The sequence below is a fragment of the Pantherophis guttatus genome, chromosome 7 (assembly GCF_059756535.1).
Source record: "Pantherophis guttatus breed Tessera chromosome 7, ASM5975653v1, whole genome shotgun sequence".
In the NCBI taxonomy this organism is placed as follows: Eukaryota; Metazoa; Chordata; class Lepidosauria; order Squamata; family Colubridae; genus Pantherophis; species Pantherophis guttatus.
The window spans coordinates 21,965,131-21,984,816 of record NC_142069.1 but is presented as its reverse complement, the minus strand read 5'-3'; the positions used below and the strand labels follow the sequence as shown (position 1 = coordinate 21,984,816).

At 42.2% G+C, this 19,686-nt stretch overlaps 1 protein-coding gene across 2 annotated transcripts; it reads right to left on the bottom strand.

Annotated features, from left to right (window-relative positions):
- Positions 1-123: 123 nt before the first annotated feature.
- Positions 124-19,619, bottom strand: LOC117655536 (uncharacterized). 2 transcript variants are annotated; one of them, XM_087873745.1, is made up of 13 exons: positions 19,096-19,619; positions 16,091-16,286; positions 14,182-14,541; positions 13,422-13,513; positions 13,064-13,241; positions 11,027-11,258; positions 9,577-10,139; positions 9,050-9,152; positions 7,300-7,496; positions 6,180-6,343; positions 4,862-5,111; positions 1,854-2,102; positions 124-883 (listed from the first exon to the last, which is right to left on the bottom strand). In XM_087873745.1, the coding sequence occupies exons 2-12, from the start codon at positions 16,283-16,285 to the stop codon at positions 1,878-1,880; spliced, it is 2,559 nt and encodes an 852-aa protein (XP_087729871.1). In that variant the 5' UTR covers position 16,286; positions 19,096-19,619; the 3' UTR covers positions 124-883; positions 1,854-1,877. The 2 variants fall into 2 exon arrangements, with proteins under 2 accessions (XP_087729871.1, XP_087729872.1); XM_087873746.1 differs by lacking the exon at positions 14,182-14,541 and having other exon boundaries at positions 19,096-19,170.
- Between the last annotated feature and the right edge of the window lie 67 nt (positions 19,620-19,686).

Genomic DNA, 19,686 nt, shown 5'->3' with positions numbered 1-19,686 from the left:
GCAAACAGTTATAACACAGATACACAGTTTATAGGCCCTAGAACAGAGATTCCTACACTTTCTTTGCTATTGCCTCTCCCCTAAAAAGCCAAACACAAAAATGGACACAAATGAACAATGAAAGCAGGTTAATGAAATTTTATGAACCACTCTTGGGGACGTGCAGTCGAAGTTCAGGGATGGCACCAATATATTATATATCACATTACAGATCCTTAATCTGAATTTTGGCTTTCACGAAACTACTCAAAGGCCCAAAGGACCCATTGATAAGTCCAAACCAATATTACCATTAAGCAGTGGTGAAATCGTCTGCGGGTTACTACCAGTTTGCTGCCCGCGCATGCACGGTGCGCACCAAATGCACATTGCACGGGCATGCACAGCGCGCACCAAATGTGCACTGCGTGTGGAAAAAGCCATTTGAAGGTAAGTAGAACAGCGAGGGGGAGGGGAACAGCTGTGCCACGCGATTTAGATTTGCTAGAAAGCAGGATGTCCTGTTTTCTAGTGAATATAAATCGCATGGCACAGCTGATCATCGGAAATACTGGTTCGGACCAACTGGTAGCCTTTTTTTTACTACCGGTTCGCCCGAATCGATGCAAACTGGTAGGATTTCACCACTGCCCTTAAGAGAGACAATCGACAACCAGAGCAGCATAATTTCACCTAATTGCTAGGAAACTCAATGCTGGCTGGGGAATTCTGTAAAGTTACTGATACTGAGAAACACTGGCCTATAGAATTAGGAATATAGGGCTATGTCTTTTTGCTCACAGTCGATCCTATTTGTGTAGAATTCTGTGTGCCAGGTGATCCTGCTCACAAGTATAGCATGCTCACCCCTGACATTGCAGCAGAGAAGATTTTTACTTTTAGCCTACAAAATAGAGAAAAAGATGAACACCATTAGAGATCTGTAACAACGAAGACAATTCCAACTCAGAAGGCAGCGTAAAGCTTTGTTGCCAATAACAGCTTGAGTAATCTCCAAGGTGCAGGAGCATTAGACTAATGTCTTGACTGGTGATGAAATTAGTCTATTAGGTGCTTCTAATCCCAAACCATTAAGAACTTTGCAGGTTAACATCAAGCATATGGCCTGGCATACCCTGTTAATTTTAGTACATTTTAAGTTTATCCTTCTCTTTTATCTGCTGTTTGTCTGAGAGATGGTGAAACAGGCTTAAGGCTGCTTAATGCACTGAGCGATTGGAAGGGAATATAATTTTTAATCACCCGGTTTTATTCCAGGCAAGTTGTTTTAAAATATCTTGATGATTAAAAGGATAATCTGAAGGGGAGAAAGAACTTTAGTGTGAGAAGGGAAAAGGAATTTTTAAAAAAACTCTACCTGCACATGCATATATGATCATCCTTCCCAAAGAATTTTGAAAAGGGGAAAACAGCTGAATTATATTGATAGCAAATAAATCTAGCCAACTAAATCTGAAGGATTTATTTTTATATTGGGATACATTCTAGTCAAATAAATCTGAAGGATTGGTTTTTATATTGGGATACATTTGTGGTTCAAGACTAAATTTCAAGAGGATGGCGCTCTCCCACTTCCTAAATTTAACATGTATTTCAAAGGTGCTTCAGGTAGTATTGGAAAGACCAGGAAGTTTTGCAGTTTCTCAAGAAATAAGCTGAAGCAAAACTGAGATGAAATATGAAAATCAGAAAAAATGGCTTGAAGATAACTAAGATGAAACAGAAAATGAAAATTGGATTGATAAGCAATGATCGTTTGCTACATAATCTCCAGTTCTCAAGTACAATAAGTGCTCAGCTTCAGACACAGAAGAACCATTTCACAATGTATTGTCTGTGAACACTTTTAGTACCTTGGCTGCAGAAATTGGTTTGTTCTATGGTAGCATAGATGCACGGAGCAATAAGAGGTCATGTTCCCTGAGATACTGTAGGAGTCCTTTCTGCATCTGCATCTCCTTTTCTTTATTCTGTAAAATCTGCTCTCGGTTATGGGACAACTGGCATTTGACAGCTTCCTTCTTCTTATTTTCTGCATCCTGTTCCTTCAGGGCAATTTCTGCATTCTTTTGCATGACTTCTTTTCTATTCCTGAGAAGCGCCTACAAAAAAGAACATAAGATTACTTGATTATTCTGCATTCTTACAGCTCTTCTATCACATTTTCTTTTCAAAAACATTTTATTGCATCGAACTTGTTAACAAAATAATGCAATTTCATGAGAGCTAGTATATAGTCTAGAAACCAGTAAACCTGATTGAGTGGCTTCGGCCAGTCTCTCTCTTAGTCTAACTAATCTCAGATAATCCCTACTGTTGTTGTGGAAAAGAGGAAGGAATATTGGTATGCTTATTACATTGATTTGTATATGAAAAAAGGCAGGATAAAAATCTAAACAAAATTACTAAAAGAAAAATTTAAAAAAAACGTAACATGGAAGTTTAACTTGTGAAGAAGACAACACCTCCCAAATTGGCCAAGCTGTTTCAAATTCCAACTAATTCAAATGCTTCTAGAGCATATAGAGTAGCAAATTTCAGTAATAAAGTATGCTTTGGAGTAGTAATTACATACAATTTTGGTTATGCTTTCCTTGCTGTTCCTCCCTTCCTTCTCCCTTCTTTTCCCTTCCCTATCCCACAGAGAAGTCGTTCATCCCCAGTAGGGATTATGAGACTGACTGGGACAGTGGTCACCAACTGGTAGTCCATGGACCACTGGTGGTCCACCAGAAAATTTTGATAGTCCGCAGAAAAATTATTTGCATTTTTTATATTGCACTTGTTGTGGCTCCATTACCTGAGCCTGTGTCATCGGCAGGAGAGGACTCCGAGAGTGAAGGAGAGAAGTTGGCAAGGCCTCCCTCTCCAGGACCCTCCTCTCTGGCAATGCCTTCGGTGTTCGCCGAAGGGCAAAAGATAGGGCCGGGGCCAAGCACGTCCACGCAGCCACAGGTGGACAGTGATGAGGGAAATGAGTCTTGGCTGGATCCTTGGCAGCGTCGCAGAGATAAGCGCGCGCAACAGAAGAAAAGGCGTGCCAGAGATTAAGCTGAGTCACTGGACCACACCCCACAGGGTATAAAAGGGGGTGGCCATTCAGACTCTGTGACAGACAAAACTAACTACTATCGAGTCACATTGCATCTTTGGAAACAACATTATCGGCCTTGGATTTATTTTACGAACTGGACAATTCTTGACTGTGTGTATTTTGTTTTTGAGTAAAGTTCTTGGCAAGCAGCTACTGGGTTGCTGCCAAGCTTCTTATCGGAAGAATTGGTTGTCTGCCAGTTTATTTAACCCCCGTCTGTCTGTTTGTGTGCGTGTGTGAGACGGGGACAGAACAGCACTATATCAGGGATCCTCAAACTATGGCCCCTAGGACAGATATGTGCAATGAATGTTTGTGTTGCTGCAGAGAGTCTCCCACTTCTGGGTCTTTTTGTGTGGGTCGGAGAGGGACAGAAATTCCGACTTGGGGTCTGCTTCAACCTCCTGGTGTGGGGCTTTGGGCGAAGACTGGGGGGAAATGCCACCAGTGGCGAAGAGCTGGAGGGTCTTGTTCCAGTGGGACTGCATCATGGCCTGGAACTGGCTGATCATCCCAGCCTGCTGAGCCTCCAGGCGCTGGCACCTGGCCTTGCAATCCTGCAGGTCTTCCCTCTGCTTGGAAAGTCTATGCTCGTAGTCCTCAGTGAGGTGCTTCTGCTGAGCCTTCTTCTCAGCCAGATCCACTTTGAACTAAGCCAGCTGTTTTGTCAACTCTTTCTCATGGTGGCTGCTTAGCTCCAACAACTGCTTCCTGCTGGGGCTCTAAGGAACCCAGGCAGGCAGGGGAGGAGTGGATGGGAGGGGAAGGGCGAGTAGAGGCTGGCGAGGTGCCCCTTGACATGAGTGACATCAAGTTGGCCATGCCCACCCAGTCACCTAGCCACGCCCACCCAGCTGGTCATTGGGCAGATCATATTAGTAGTCCGCGGGATTTAAAATTATGAATTTAGTGGTTCCTGAGGTCCGAAAGGTTGGTGATCCCTGGGCTGGGAAACTGTCACAGAACTTTGAAAATAAAGATCATGTGACTCCAGCAGCAACCTGTAGCACTGAAATAGCCACAACTTCCTCAAATTTCAATCCTTTGGGAGTCATGGGTCCTGGATTTTGGATGCATTCTTTAAATGAGTCTTGGTTAAATTTAGGTAGCTTGGTTCAAAGATTGTTAACCTATGACGCACCCTTTTGCCCAGTTAAAGGTCATGAGAATGAGAGTTTATAGATATTTGTATACATATTTGTAGTTGTATATATGTGCATCTGTCGGTACACACACACAAACACACACAAACACATACAAACAAAATTTGCTTAGTTCTGAATAATTAACCCTCAACATTTCCAAGCATAGGGTTCTGAGCAGAATTTCTGATTAGAAATGAATAAAGTCAATTGCTTCTTTAAATATTCATGTCATTTAATTTCTTTCCTACATTTCAAATCCATCCCACTTTCAGCTTCTGAACCCTCCAATGCACTCAGATTAATCTATAACCAGGGGTCTCCAACCTTGGCAACTTTAAATCTGGTGGACTTCAACTCCCAGAATACCCCAGCCAGCTGGCTGGGGAATTCTGGGAATCGAAGTCCGCCAGGCTTAAAGTTGCCAAGGTTGTGGACCCCTGATCTATACAAATGAAGCAGATACTCCATATCATAACATTTATCTGAGCAGAGTGTTACATTTTCTTTGGCGGAGGTGGCAACTGTTCCTGATAATGCCTGATCTCTAATTTATTCCCATCCACCCCCCCAAGAAGAAAATTTTCAGAAATTTGGAAAACTGGAAACAGACTTGTGCTCTCACCAGCCTCTCTTTTTCCTGACCATCAATCATTTGATTATGTTTTTCCAGCTGCTTCTCCCTCTGCTTGTGCTGTGCCTTTAAGAATTCCTTCCTTTGGTTCTCTTTCTTTCCTTCTTCTTCCCGCAAATGGGATTCCTGCTTTCTTCTCGCTGTCCTTGCCTCTCGGAGCTGCTCCAGATGCCGCTCAGCTCTGTCACTCTGCTCCTGAAGCCTTTGTGAGCCTTGCAATGTCCGCTGGAGAGACTGCTGCCTGTTTAAGAAATAAACTAGCTTATATATATGTATGCATGCATGTATGTATGTATGTATGTATGTATGTATGTATGTATATATCTATATCATTCATCCATATATATATATATATATATATATATATATATATATAGAGAGAGAGAGAGAGAGAGAGAGAGAGAGAGAGAGAGAGAGAGAGAGAGAGAGAGAGAGAGAGATCCTGTTTCTTTAAACACATCCTAGGATGCTAAATAAAACAATGAGCTATGAAATTTTACTCCTGAATTCACATTTTAAGTTTACAAGCCTTTGTAGAGTTAGGCTCATGTGAGATCCTTTCAGAGAACATCATTATGTTTAATTTTTTACATGATCAGGGTTCATGCAATCCCAGGAAAGCATTATACATACATCGGAAAATACTAAATAGGAACAGATGAAATCTAATTCAGAATCATAATAAACTTGTTCAGGGACAGCAATTGAAAAAAAGGAATTGCTACTATTCCTTTTAACAATTATGCTTCATTTTCGTATATTTTTACCAGTGGTGGGTTTCAAATATTTTTACTACCAGTTCTGTGGGTGTGGCTTGGTGGGTGTGGTGTGGCTTGGTGGGCGTGGCAGGGGAAGGATACTGTAAAATCTCCATTCCCTCCCCAATCCAGGGGAAAGTTACTGCAAAATCCCCATTTCCTCCCAAACAGCTGGGACTTGGGAGGCAGAGAATAGATGGGGGCGGGCTAGTCAGAATTTTTACTACCGGTTCTCTGAACTACTCAAAATTTCCGCTACCGGTTCTCCAGAACTGGTCAGAACTTGCTGAAACCCACCTCTGATTTTTACCAGCATATGAAATAATGTGTGATAAATACTATTTCAATTTTTACAATGAGGACTAAAATATCTCAAATCCTTGACGTAGGTAGAACTTAAACTCCCATTCTGTGGCTGAAGCAAGAACATTCCATTTGCAAAGAATATTATCTCCCACAAGTCACAAGAACTGAAAACAAAAGTCACAGAACATCTATCTGGCTTCAGATTATTCTCTTCTACCCAATTTGGGGTTATACTGCTCCATTACCTCTTATTTTCAAGCCGCGTCTCTCTTTTGAGATGGATTTCCTGTTGTTGTTGCTCTTTCCTAAGCTGTCTCTGCTCCCACTTCTGCCGTTTGAAGTCTATCTTAGCTGGGTTGGCATCCACTTCTCTGGGACTATCCCAAGGGGCTTCTTTCTCCAGTAATTTCTGAAAAAAAGACCCGGCTAAGATACTGAGCTTGTCGATCGAAAAGTCGGCAGTTCAGTGGTTCAAATCCCTAGTGCCGTGTAATGGGGTGAGCTCCCGTTACTGTCTCAGCTTCTGCCAACCTAGCAGTTTGAAAGCACATAAAAAATGCAAGTAGAAAAATAGGGACCACCTTTGGTGGGAAGGTAACAGCGTTCCATGCGCCTTTGATGTTTAGTCATGCCGGCTACATGACCATGGAGATGTCTTCGGACATCTCCGAAGACATCTGGCTGGCTCTTCGGCTTTGAAACAGAGATGAGCACCACCCCCTAGAGTCAGGAATGACTAGCACATTTGTGCGAGGGGAACCTTTACCTTTAAGTTTCTTCCAAATCTGTCTTAGTCTTCACCTCCAAGAAAAGCTGAGGTGTCCCTCAGACACTTTAGGCCTAGTATTTCATAAATGAACTGTATACAATTGTGGCAGGAGTGGGGTCTAAATTTTTTTACTACCTGTTCTGTGGGCGTGGCTTATTTTGTGGGTGTGGCTTGGAGGTCATGTGACCAGGTGGGCATGGCTAGCTGGTCAGAGTCATTTCTGGAAGGTCCTTGCACTTATGACCAGTCCTCACACTTACGACCCGACTCATTTGTTTGCTTTTAACACTGATCAGCTGTAGGACAGCCCTTTGAAGCCCCGCGGCAAGAGTTTAAACAGTTTTTTTCCCTCTAGTCATCAGCTGGGACTCAGGAGGCAGCAATAGATTGGGGGTGGGACCAAATAAAAGGTAAGAATAACGTGGGTGGGTGGTGGGGAGGGCGGGGGGGGAGAACCAGTTCGGTGACGTCATATCGTCACTGCTACCGGCTCAGCCGAACCGGATCGAACTGGGAGGAACCCACCACTGAATTGTGGTCTTCAAAAGTCGCCCTTCCCTGCAATATTATATAGACGAGAGGAGGAGTATTCTCACCTGTCCAGACGGTGGTGCACTGTAGCTCCTTCTCATGTGCAAAACAGATTCAATAGCGACACGATCTTTCTTCAGGGACCTGTCCACCCAGTCAAGCTTTGCCTGGAGTTTGGAACTGTTAGCCAAGTAAGTTCTCTGAGAAGCATTTCTTTGGGAAAGCTGGGTTGAAGATCCACTCAAGTTGGGCTGTAAAAAACCTGTCATAGAAAATAATTGCATTCATTGCGCAGGTAAATAACAATAACGGTGTAGATATGATGAAGATATTGATCTGCAAAGGGGAAACATCACAGAGCTATAGATGGCTATTGGCCCTAATTATGTTCCTTTTATGAGGTTGATTGTCTCTAAAGAGATGAAAAATTTGGCTCCTCAGATGTTACTCTGGTATAGCCACCGGTATTCCTCCTCTTTGGTTTTGCTATCTCAGGATTTATGTATGTATGTATGTATGTATGTATGTATGTATGTATGTATTTATTTATTGGTTCGATTTATATGCCGCCCTTCTCCGGAGACTCAGGGCGGCTTACAATGCGTTAAGCAATAGCCTTCATACTTTTGTATATACCAGCTTAGTAGGGCTTTCGGCCCCCCATAAGTGGTATTCTTTTTTTATACAAAGTCAGCTTATTGCCCCCACAATCCGGGTCCTCATTTTACCTACCTCGGAAGGATGGAAGGCTGAGTCAACCTTGAGCCTGGTGAGATTTGAACTCGCAGTAATTGCAGGCAGCTGGCAGCTAAGTGCTACTTAACAGCACTTTAGTCCGCTGCACCACCAAGGCTCTTAATTTAGTTGATAATTGAAGATTGTGTGTCTCCTACTCTTGCTTACAGTAATCTGTAGTTTCTCCTTTTTAAAAAAACGAGAGTGCTTCTACGGTATTGGTTATTCTTGAATGTATTGTTTTTTTTAATGTAACATCCCTCCCCTGATGTTTCTAAAATAACTTTGAGGTTAAGGACTGATTCAACAATAACCTTTTTCTCAGGAATAATTGTATCTTATAATTCATCAGAAAGGAAAATGAGTACAAAGAATCACATTTGTATCATAACAACACAATATGCGATGTAAAGGTAAAGGTAAAGGTTCCCCTTGCACATATGTGCTAGTCGTTCCCGACTCTAGGGGGCGGTGCTCATCTCTGTTTCAAAGCTGAAGAACCAGCGCTATCTGAAGATGTCTCCATGGTCATGTGGTCGGCGTGACTAAATGCCAAAGGTGCACAGAACGCTGTTACCTCCCCACCAATGGTGGTTCCTATTTTTCTACTTGCATTTTTACGTGCTTTTGAACTGCTAGGTTGGCAGAAGCTGGGACAAGTAACGGGAGCTCACCCCGTTATGCAGCACTAGGGATTCAAACCACTGAACTGCCGACCTTTCGATCGACAAACTCAGTGTCTTAGCCACTGAGCCACCGCATCCCATATATGCGAATGTAGCCATGACAATATTGTTAAGTGTACAAATCCAAAGACAGAGGGATGCTCAGGCTAGCATCCCTGGAGCCTCATTCATACCATACTAGATACACAGAAATATTGTTCCCCCTGAGAGAGGGCAATAGAAGCCCTTCTGCTGATCAGTGAGATCACCAGATCTCCTGACCTCCTCTTTATTATTAGCAGAAAAATGCTGAATGTGCCCAAAAGATTAGAGTAAAATATGCTGATACATTAGTTTCAATGTCTATCAGTAAGTCACCAAAACTCCCAAAAACTCTTTTAATATAGTTGCACACATTTCTGGTTTTGTTGAGTCGTCCGTTTGCCTGCACTGGTCGCTATATCAACCACGGTGCTAGTATTGTTTGTCGCATCTTCTGAATCCATCACTTTCTGATCCTACCAAAAATCAAGAAAAAAGCCCCATTGAAAACAGTAAAGATGGAAATACTTAACTATTCTAGGATGTTCATCTTAGAAATTTTGTTAACAATATCTGGCAATAGCTTATAATTGCTTTGGGGAATGAAGAAGTGGGGAGATTTCTTGCCAGAGATGTGAGCCAGTGGTGGGTTGCCCCCGGTTTGGACCGGTTCGCAAGAACCGGTAGTAAAACCGACAGGAGGCCCTGCCCACCGTCCCGGATGTCATCATCGGTGATCTGCGCATGCGCAGAAGCTTCTGTGCATTTGCAGAAACAAGTTTCACATGCAAGCAAAGCGAGTGTGTGCAGGTGATCCCGTTGCAAACCAGTAGTAAAGGTAAGTAGAACCCACCCCTGATGTGAGCTATAAACTATAAGCTAATCAACATAATCTTGTACCTTGCTGGGTTCTGCAACTTTGATTTCTTTCTCTTCCCAAGATTTTGCATCTGCTAAATTTGTTTCCTTCTTTAGTTTGCTGCTATCTCCTTTGGCATCCTTATCATTTTCCAAAGTGGGAGGCCTGCCTATTGAAAATTGGTCTTCTAACTTCTTGCTCAGCTCCTCTTTTGATGGGCTGAATCTTGGTATCAAAGTATCATCTGCCCATGTTGAACTTACTGGAGATGTACTATGATTCTGTAGTGGGCAGCAAAAAGACCAAGGAGAAAAATGGGCATTGCTCCCACAGACTCCAATACAATGGATTTTTAAAGTCTGAAGCCAAGGCATCCAAGGTAAATGGTTACGCATGCAAGGTCCCGAAGCCCGATATCCAGGTGGCACAATAGAAGGATAATCTGGATTCTGCTCCACCAACAGCTGCCTGGCTGTCAATGGCATCTGAAGCTCAAGAACGATGCGCTCGTACAATGGAAGAGGGATTCTCACAGCAACATCTGCTGATATTGTCTTGGTCCGGCCATTCCAGAAGCTAATCAGCACTTTGCTATTTTGGAAAGCTGTAAAGGGAAACACAGAGGGAGCCATATTTTAGAAGGAAACGACATCTGTCTCATTGCTAAGTTAGGGGTGGCTCCAACTACTCCCATCAGTAGATATTGCTCCTCTGTGGATCCTTCTTTCAGTTGGCAGGTTCCCTTATGGAAGTCTTTTAAAGCAGGGATAGGCAACCAGGGATTACAGATTAGCAGAGTTGGAAGGGACCTTATAGGTCATCTAGTCCAACCCCCCGCTCAAGCAGGAGACCCTTGAGCGGGGGACTAGATGACCTATATACAACCGTGTTGTATTGTAACATTTTTTCCCCACCCAAAATCATGTCACCGGAATAAATGGGCAATTTGGGAGAAAGGGGGTCTTCAGAATTGATTGTTTAAGTTTTCACAAGTTTTAAGTTAACCGTTTCAATCCTTGACTTGCCAACCGCTTCTCCCCAGCAAGAAACAGGCTCAGTATTTTGGCTCTGGTGGGAGAGACCAACAATTAAAGCATAATTGTTGTTAACATTGGTATTTCCTACCCAAGGATGTATTTTCTTTATAATTAAATTATATTATAATTATAAGAAGAAGAAAAGTCAGCTATTCTATAGTTGGCTATTCTAAAATCCACGTAACATTTTCAAAGAAACGCCACTGTCCTTCTCTGAATGCCCTTGTAAAACTTATGCGTTTTGGATGCCTGCGAGGAAGAGAAACAGGAAAGAAAGTAGCAGTTGCAGCCCCATTTCCCCTCCTTCCTCTTACTTTCTTTTTCCAAGCATACCCCTCCCCTTTTGGAAAAGAGGCAAGTGTAGTATCCCTTTGTCTTCTGAGCTTGGATTGTAAAAAAAAAAAAAAAAAAAGCAATAGATATTTAATGGAAAGAAGGCAAATTTAAGACATACCTGAATAATCTGACCTGGTTTCTGCTACTTGGAGAACAATGCCTGGGCCGTATCGTTTGCCGTTCTTGTCCCATGGAGAAAGGGTCCCATCTCCTGCAGATAATGGCAGCCACCTGGCATCATCATAATGGATGATGTCATAGAGAGGCGTTTCTTGCCTTCGAAATGGAGCCTTACCTTTCCGTGATCGCTGGCATCTTTCAAACTCAACTAGAACATGTTCATTGGAATCCTGTGAAATGAAGCCAGAATCTCACCCTGTAAACCTGTATAAAGGTAAAGGTAAATGTTTCCCCTGTCCAGTCATGTCCAACCATAGGGGGCTCATCTTTTTTCTTAGCCAAGGGGGGGGGGCATTGTCCAAAGACACTTCCGAGGTCATGTGGCCAGCATGACTATAAGCTGAGGCATACAGAGTAGAGTAGAGTAGAGTAGAGTAGAGTAGAGTAGAGTAGGGTAGAGTAGAGTAGAGTAGAGTAGAATAGCATAGCATAGCATAGCATAGCATAGCATAGCATAGCATAGCATAGCATAGCATAGCATAGCATAGAATAGAATAGAATAGAATAGAATAGAATAACAGATTTGGAAGGGATCTTGGAGGTCTTCTAGTCCAACCCCCTGCTTAGGCAGGGTACCCTACACCACTTCAGACAAATGGTTGTCAAATCTCTTCTTAAAAACTTCCAGTGTTGGAGCATTTACAACTTCTGGAGGCAAGTTGTTCCACTGATTAATTGTTCTAACTGTCAGGAAATTTCTCCTTAGTTCTAAGTTGCTTCTCTCCTTGATTAGTTTCCACCCATTGCTTCTTGTCCTGCCCTCAGGTGCTTTGGAGAATAGCTTGACTCCCTCTTCTTTGTGGCAGCCCCTGAAATATTGGAGCACTGCTATCATGTCACCCCTAGTCCTTCTTTTCATCAGACTAGACATACCCAATTCCAGCAACCGTTCCTCATATGTTTTAGCCTCCAGTCCCCTAATCATCTTTGTTGCTCTTCTCTGCAATCTTTCTAAAGTCTCAACATCTTTTTTACATCATGGCGAACATTATTACCTTCCCACCAAAGTAGTACCTATTCATTTAGTTGCATTTTGCATGCTTTCGAACTGCTAGGTGGATAGGAAGTGGGGCAAGTAATGGGAGCTCACCTGGTCATATGGCACTCGGGTCTCTAACCCAGGCTGTCAGCTTTCCAGCAACTTTAACTGCTGAGCCATCGTGCCCCTTAAACCTGTATAGAGTCATCTTATACTGACCATCTTCATTTTGAAGCACAAGTCTCCAATATATAAAATAGATATTTCAATTTCAATTTCAAAGCAAAGCACACACTAAGTTTATATCTTGTTCTTTACAGTATATTATTATTAAAGTGGTTTGCACAGCACAACAGAACCATCAAACTGAATAAATGTAAACAAAGTAGGTGACATTTCACCAGAGCCTTGACAAATAACTTTATCCTGTATTTTTTTCAGAAAGATTATTTCTCTTGAATGGCCCATGGCAGCTCAAGGAAGAGAAAATGTGTAACTTTCCTGTTTCATCTTCCTCAATAGTAGCAGAAGCTTCGTCTAGCCTGGCCTTGAATACAAATACAGTCGTTGTCCCCCAAAGCTTTTATGATATGTATTTGTGTTTTATTCATTAGGTTGGTATCCCAGGAGCTCCCATTTCCAATTTGATTTCCACAGTGACAGCCGTATGAAGAAAGTTATTTATTTATTTATTTATTTTTCATATTTGTATACCGCCCTACTCCCGAAGGACTCAGGGCGGTGAACAGCCATAATAAATACAAATACATTTTTATGCTGTAAAACAATGGCTAATCCAGTACCTTTTAAAATTATACCACCCTGGTTCAAAGAGACAGCTATAAAAATGGTACTCTTGTATAAGACACAAGCCAAACGAATCATCAAGTCAGGAGGAAGTGGAAGAAGCCAGTGCAGCAGCATCTATAAGTCCTCAACAGAAAACCAATTACGTACTGAGATGATTAATGAAAAATACTAATTTTTCCAGCTTACCTTCACCTTTTGGACAATATGACTGAGATAGTAATAGCCGTCTGTCTGTTTTCTGGCAAGAACTCGTATCCCCCTCAGCACATGATGGCTGTTTGTGGAACAGTCCCCTAAATTCTCTTGTATGGGACTTCTTAGACCTGTGTTACAAGTATCTGGACCCCATGCACCCAAAGGAAACCTGTGACAGAGGAAAGCAACAGGCATTAGGAAGTGCAAGATCGCTCACCAGAGAATTGGGATTACTGATATGAATGGATTAATAATAAGTATCAACCCTAGTGGCACTTGCAGCTCTAAAATTCTAACATTGGTAAAATGATTAATAATAACATTAAAATCCATTGGTGCCTAAACTTACAGTTTTGTGCAGTGATCTGCCAACGGAGGGAAGCTGAGATGATTGCTGATGCTACCAGGATGATGAAAACCTAAATTACAGCCAGTCTTATCCTAAAAAGATGGAAGAAATAAGAGAGCAATAATTTTGCATTCTTCTGGGAATTTAGATTGGTAAAACTACACAGTATTTGGGTCCTTTCCAACTATTTGATTTCATGTGTTCATCTCTTCGTGACTAAGAATATCAAAGGGTCATACTATGAATGGCAAGACAATTCTTCTCTGCGATATGTCTGAATGCTCTCCTTTGACTCCCTGATGTTTATGAAGAATTTTCTATCATGATTCATAGGTGCCTACTAAAGGCTTACTTCTTCAACCAGAGCTTCCTATTGTATTGCCACTGTTGTCCTCCTCTTTTCTTTCCACCTTTTACTATACACACACTATCTTTATATTTCTGTTTTATATTAAATATGAATTTTATAGCTTTTACCATTTTTCAGTAATTGTGATTTTATTTTCTACTTTAGTGATTATTTTTGTTCTTTATAACTCCTGTGAGAGGGATACCTCAGAAAAGCATCAAAATAAATCAAGGAAAGGGGGAAAAAGTGCCTTTGTAGAAGTAACTCAACAGACTGAATTTTCATGTTATCAAATGAATGTATTTTAACAAGTCAGACTATTTTTTTTTGGCTAACCAAAGAGTCACAATATTATCACAGTTCCCCCAAATCAAGTGGTCAGATTCAAAATGACCACATTTATCATTTTACCTCAGAGGAAGCTCCATCAATAGCTTGGAAAGTACCACCAGACGTCGTGGCTACTTTCTCCAATAGCTTTTGACAGCTAATTATATTGCTGTCTCTATTTTCTATCAATTGCACAATATGCACTGGACACGATTGCTTTGTCTCTTTAAGGTGGCTACAGATTTCTTCCACGGAGCCTTCAGGCAATCCGCTGGTGAACAGATATATTGCTTGGCAGCTGGGATCTTCTATTGCTTCTTCAATGGCATTCCAAGCACTGGCTTTCCCCTCGCTTTTCATCAGCAGAGTTCTGATCCAAGAAGCTGCATCTATGATGTTGGTGAGGGAACATTCTACCAATTCATTCTGCCACTTCAATACCTGGAGAAGAAATCAGTTGCCTCTTCAATGGATCAAAACAGAAATGTTTTGCATTTCTGTTGCATCTTTCAAACATTACACCCTTAAATAAATGTTGCTATATTTTGAAAACATTTTTTAAGCAAGGCCCCCCTTCCCTGCCCTAACAAGAGCTGCGGTGGTGCAGTGGTTAGAATGCAGTACTGCAGGCTACTTCTGCTGATTGCCGGCTGTCTGCAATTTGGCAGTTCGAATCTCACCAGGCTCAAGGTTGACTCAGCCTTCCATCCTTCCGAGGTGGGTAAAATGAGAACCCAGATTGTTGGGGGCAATAGGCTGACTCTGTAAACCACTTAGAGAGGGCTGTAAAGCACTGTGAAGCGGTATATAAGTCTAAGTGCTACTGCTATTGCAGTATAAACCCACTTAGAGTGATGGTTATGTAGCAAATGAATTTGCAGCACATCGGTATGCTTAGAAGGGCACTCAGTTTTTCTACAGGTTCAAGTTATATACATGACAAAATCCCATTGGAGGGTAAACCCACTTAGGGTTAGGGTTAGGTCCCCATGAACTGGGAGAGGAAAATCGATGTTGCCAGAGGTGGTATTCAGACAGTTCGTACTGGTTTAGGTGAACCGGTAGGGGAGATTGCGGGTGGGGCCGCCCACCCGCCCAGGTTCTATGCCATCCTATTTAGGCACATTTTTGAGGCCGGGTGAATGCATGGAAGTGTCAGCACGTCAAGATGCATTTATCCTAGTGCTGACATAAGAAGGAGAACGCAAGTGTCTGCAACGGGACGGTTGCCTTTCACCTACTTATTTTAGCTGGAGATAATGTCCCCTAGGAGATGGATGGGAGGGGGAAAATTCTTTGAATTAGAGCAATAGATTAGGGGTGAATGATTGGGAAGATGGCCAATGAATGCAGAGGAGTGGGGGAAGGAAGAGGAGGGATTTTGGGTCAGCACATCAGTGCTGGCTGCATGGAGTCAGTGTAAAAGTTGCCGTGCTAAATAAAATGGAAGTTTGTTTCAAAAAAGACTTTGTTTGAGACGCAATTTATTTGAAGATGGCCTGAAAACCTGACAGGAAGGCATGCAAGCAAAGTGCATGCACGGAAGGCACGCACGTGTACAAAGTGAGCCTGCGCACGGGGGGCGAACCCGTGGTAAGAATATTGGAAACCCACCGCTGGATGTCGCCAATGAATTCGCAGCACATTAGTACAGTATGCTTAGGAAGGGGTTGAGATTTTCAGCCCACCTTATCGATCTGTTTTTCTTAAATACATTGAAAAATAGCAGAGTTCCTCATCCTTTCCATTCTTGTGGGCCGGTGGGGAGGGGAGGAGAGAGGGGATAGTTCTTCACGAGCGGTAGCAGCCGCACACATGCTCTCCCCACACTGCTTGAGCAAGTGGGGATCTGCGCACATGCGCTCGCCCCTAGTTCCGCGGCTCAGTTGTGAACGACTCAAGGCCCAGCAGTGGTCCGCGGCCCAGGGTTGGGGACCCCTGCTCTAGAGTGAAATAGCTCTTTTGTTCCACTTCGTAACTTTTACATTACCTTGCTGGAACACCAGATGATATTGAACATGGAATCCATTCGTCTGCTACCCAGTGAATATAGAGTTCTTATAAGAAGTTCTTTCATGATATATGGATTGCAAGGATTACATTCTGAAGTATATACGACAAAAACCACATTGTGTTCATGAATGCCAGCCAATAATGGTACAGCAGTGTGACAAAGATGAGGCATCCTAGATCACAAATGTTAATTACAGAAAATAAAAATTAATGACAAATTTGTAAATACATAAACACTTCATCAATTTTTCAAATATTTGCTTCCAATGTTTTTGCTTCCAAGAATGGGACGAATCCAGACTTAATCAAGATCTGTTGAAATTTGTAGAATTTAATATAAATGTAATTTAGATTCTATTGATTTCTCTCTGCTCAATTTAAGATTAAATCTAATCCATTACTCTCTAAATTTCCTGCCTATTTATATTATTGTAAAGTCTCCCAATTTCCCCTAATAATTTCTCTATAAATTTAAATAGCATTCACATGCTTTTTTTCTCTTCTTCCAAAAAAGAGAATTCCTGCAAATCATTTCGAATACCAAAAAAGTTAGGTAACTTGTAATACCAATAGTGATAAACAATGGTCTCTTTTGAATTAATTTATATAAATTATGGAATCGTGGAATGATAAAATAAACTTGAAATTCGTTTCCACAAGACAGTCAGATTTTATGTACTGATTTATTTTTAAGTTAGGGAGCAAGAACAGAATTCTATTGGTTTAAGTCTGGTGCATTCATGCAGCACAGATATAAAGCTTCTTGCTATTGATAAATGCTGAACCATGGATGAAGTCAGCCTTGAATCTACTGGGACGGAGACCAGGTCTATGCACCTCTACACCAGTGGTGGGTTTCAAAATTTTTTACTACTGGTTCTGTGGGTGTGGCTTGGAGGGCATGGCAGTGGAAGGATACTGTAAAATCTCCATTCCCTCCCCACTCCAGGGGAAGGTTACTGCAAAATCCCCATTTCCTCCCGATCAGCTGGGACTTGGGAGGCAGAGAATAGATGGGGGTGGGACCAGCCAGAGGTGGTATTTATTGGTTCTCCAAACTACTCAAAATTTCCGCTACTGGTTCTCTAGAACTGGTCAGAATCTGCTGAAACCCACTTCTGCTCTATACATTCTCTGAAACTATTCTAATTAATTTCCTTGTGTTTGAAAAATCTTGTACTGAGCAGCTGAAGCTCATAGGCTGGTTTTTTTTTTGGATCTGTCACTTGATTCTCTGTTAGGATTGCTCCATTCATCAGTCAACAACCATCAATCAAATAAGTGGAACTTTAGAGTCAGGGGCAGGACTGCTGTGTGTCAATAGCAAAGAGACATCTTTCATTATCATGTCTTGTTTAAAAGCTTCTAAAGGCACCTGCCTGGATGTTTTTAGAATCACTATGGAGTAGTCATTGATAGTCCTGGGTGTTACCAACACCATAATCTGTGACCATCTCTTCCACAGGGAAATGAGGGCCTCTAAGTAGATTACACAAAGTAACTTCCATTTAAAGATAAAAATAGACATTATTTTTTAAAAATCCACCAAAAATCATTTCAAAATATACACACATGCCAACTAACTAGCTAACTAACACAGTAACGGTATAACAGAGTTGGAAGGCAACTTGGAGGTCTTCAACTCCCTGCTCAAGCAGGAGACCCTATACCAATGATGGCTAACCTTTTTTTCCTCGGGTACCAAAAGTGTGTGTGCTCGCACGCTACCGCATGCGACGCACGTGCCCACACCCGTAATGCAATGCCCCTGCTGCATGCCCCGCCTCCCTGCACATGCACACGCGACCCCCCCTTTTGGCCTCACCTCCCGAAACGGCTGGGAGGGGAATTTCCGGAGACCTGGGAAGGCACAGGCAGCAGAATGTGAGGAGAAAGGTAGGTCCCCTGCACGTCTCCTTTGCAGGGCAGACCCAAAAATCAGCTGGCCGGCGGGAAGCGTGCATGCGTACGCAGTGTAGCTGAGCTGGGCGACAGCTCGCGTGCCCGCAGAGAGGGTTCTGCTTGCCACCTGTGGCACATGTGTCATAGGTTAGCCATCACGGCCCTATACCATTCTGGACAAATGGGTATTCATCTTCAAAACCTCCAGCACCCATTGATTCATTGTTCTCACTGTCAGGACATTTCTCCTTAATTCTAGATTGGATCTCTCCTAGATAATTTTCCATCCATTACTTCTTGTCTTGCACTCAGGTGTTTTGGAGAATAGGTCCACCCACTTCTGCCTCCTCAGATCTTGGAAAACTGCTCTCAAGTCACTCCTTGTCTTCTCTTCGTTAGACTAGACATCCCCAGTATGTGTGTGTATGTATCCAGTCTCTCTCTCTCTCTGTGTCTCTCTCTCTCTCACACACACACAATACAATGCAATGCAATACAATATAATAATTCCCTCAACACTGTCAAACTATTTAAGTCTGCACTATTAATCTTCTCATCGTTTCCATCACCCATCTCCTCCCACTTATGACTGTATGACTGTAACTTTGTTGCTTGTATCCTTACGATTTATATTGACTGTTTCCTAATATGATTCGATTGCTTATTTGTACCCTATGACTATCATTAATTGCTGTACCTTATAATTCTTGATGAACGTATCTTTTCTTTTATTACACTGAGAGCGTATGCACCAAGGCAAATTCCTTTTGTGTCCAATCACACTTGGCCAATAAAAAAAAATACTACAATACAATACAATACAATACAATACAATACAATACAATACAATACAATACAATACAATACAATACAATACAATACAATACAATACAATACAATACAATACAATACAATAGCAAATGTTAGTACCACTTAAAAGAAGCTACTGGGAAGTTTCTCTATCCATAACGATTATATATCTGTATCTTTTTTATTTCTAAGAAACAAACCGCTATCTTCTTCTACTGTGCTTACTGTTCCCCCATCATATTTGCACAATGGACCTTTACTGCTTCTCACCTCCTTGTAGGCTGCTGTTCCCGGCCACCCCTTTGCTTTGCCTGCGTCTCTCCCAACTCACCGGGAATCCAAATCACAACCTCGCTGCCTAGCAACCATCAGGCACCGCGGACCACTAAACCATTTCTAGCGCCTCTATCGGGGAGGACAACCCTCTGCAATGTCTTTGCAAGCAGGTACCTCCCGCTGCAGAATCAGCCTCAAGAAAAGCAAAGCAGAACAGGACTGGGTTAGTGATGGGATGGGAGGAAGACCCAGGGCTCAATTGACATTTTATTGAAATGCCTTTGAATATTCACAGCTCAGGTTGATGGTTACGTTGCTTGGTTTGAGCTCCGAGCTTGGCAATTGGGTAGCAAACGTTTCGTGGAGGAGACCTCTTCAGTGCGCTTTAAATTAAAAAAAAAAAATGATAGGAGGTGGCTTTTAAAAAATTATTTACAATAAAATGACTTGGGGGCTTCGATGTAGACTTCACAGAGCAGAGGTCTTCAAACTTGGCAGCTTTAAGACTTGTGGACTTCAACTCCCAGAATTCTCCAGCCAGCTATGCTATACTATTCTCCAGTCAGCATGCTATGCTATGCTGGC

What these genes read in the sequence shown, in the direction of transcription:
- LOC117655536 (XM_087873745.1), bottom strand. Translation starts at nt 16,285, where the DNA reads ATGCCTCATCTTTGTCACACTGCTGTACCATTATTGGCTGGCATTCAT. An exon ending in AAGTTGCAGAACCCAGCAAG is followed by an intron (nt 9,153 to 9,576) that starts GTACAAGATTAT and finishes GATTTTTGGTAG; the next exon opens with GATCAGAAAGTGATGGATTC. An exon ending in GTGCACCACCGTCTGGACAG is followed by an intron (nt 6,344 to 7,299) that starts GTGAGAATACTC and finishes TCTTTTTTTCAG; the next exon opens with AAATTACTGGAGAAAGAAGC.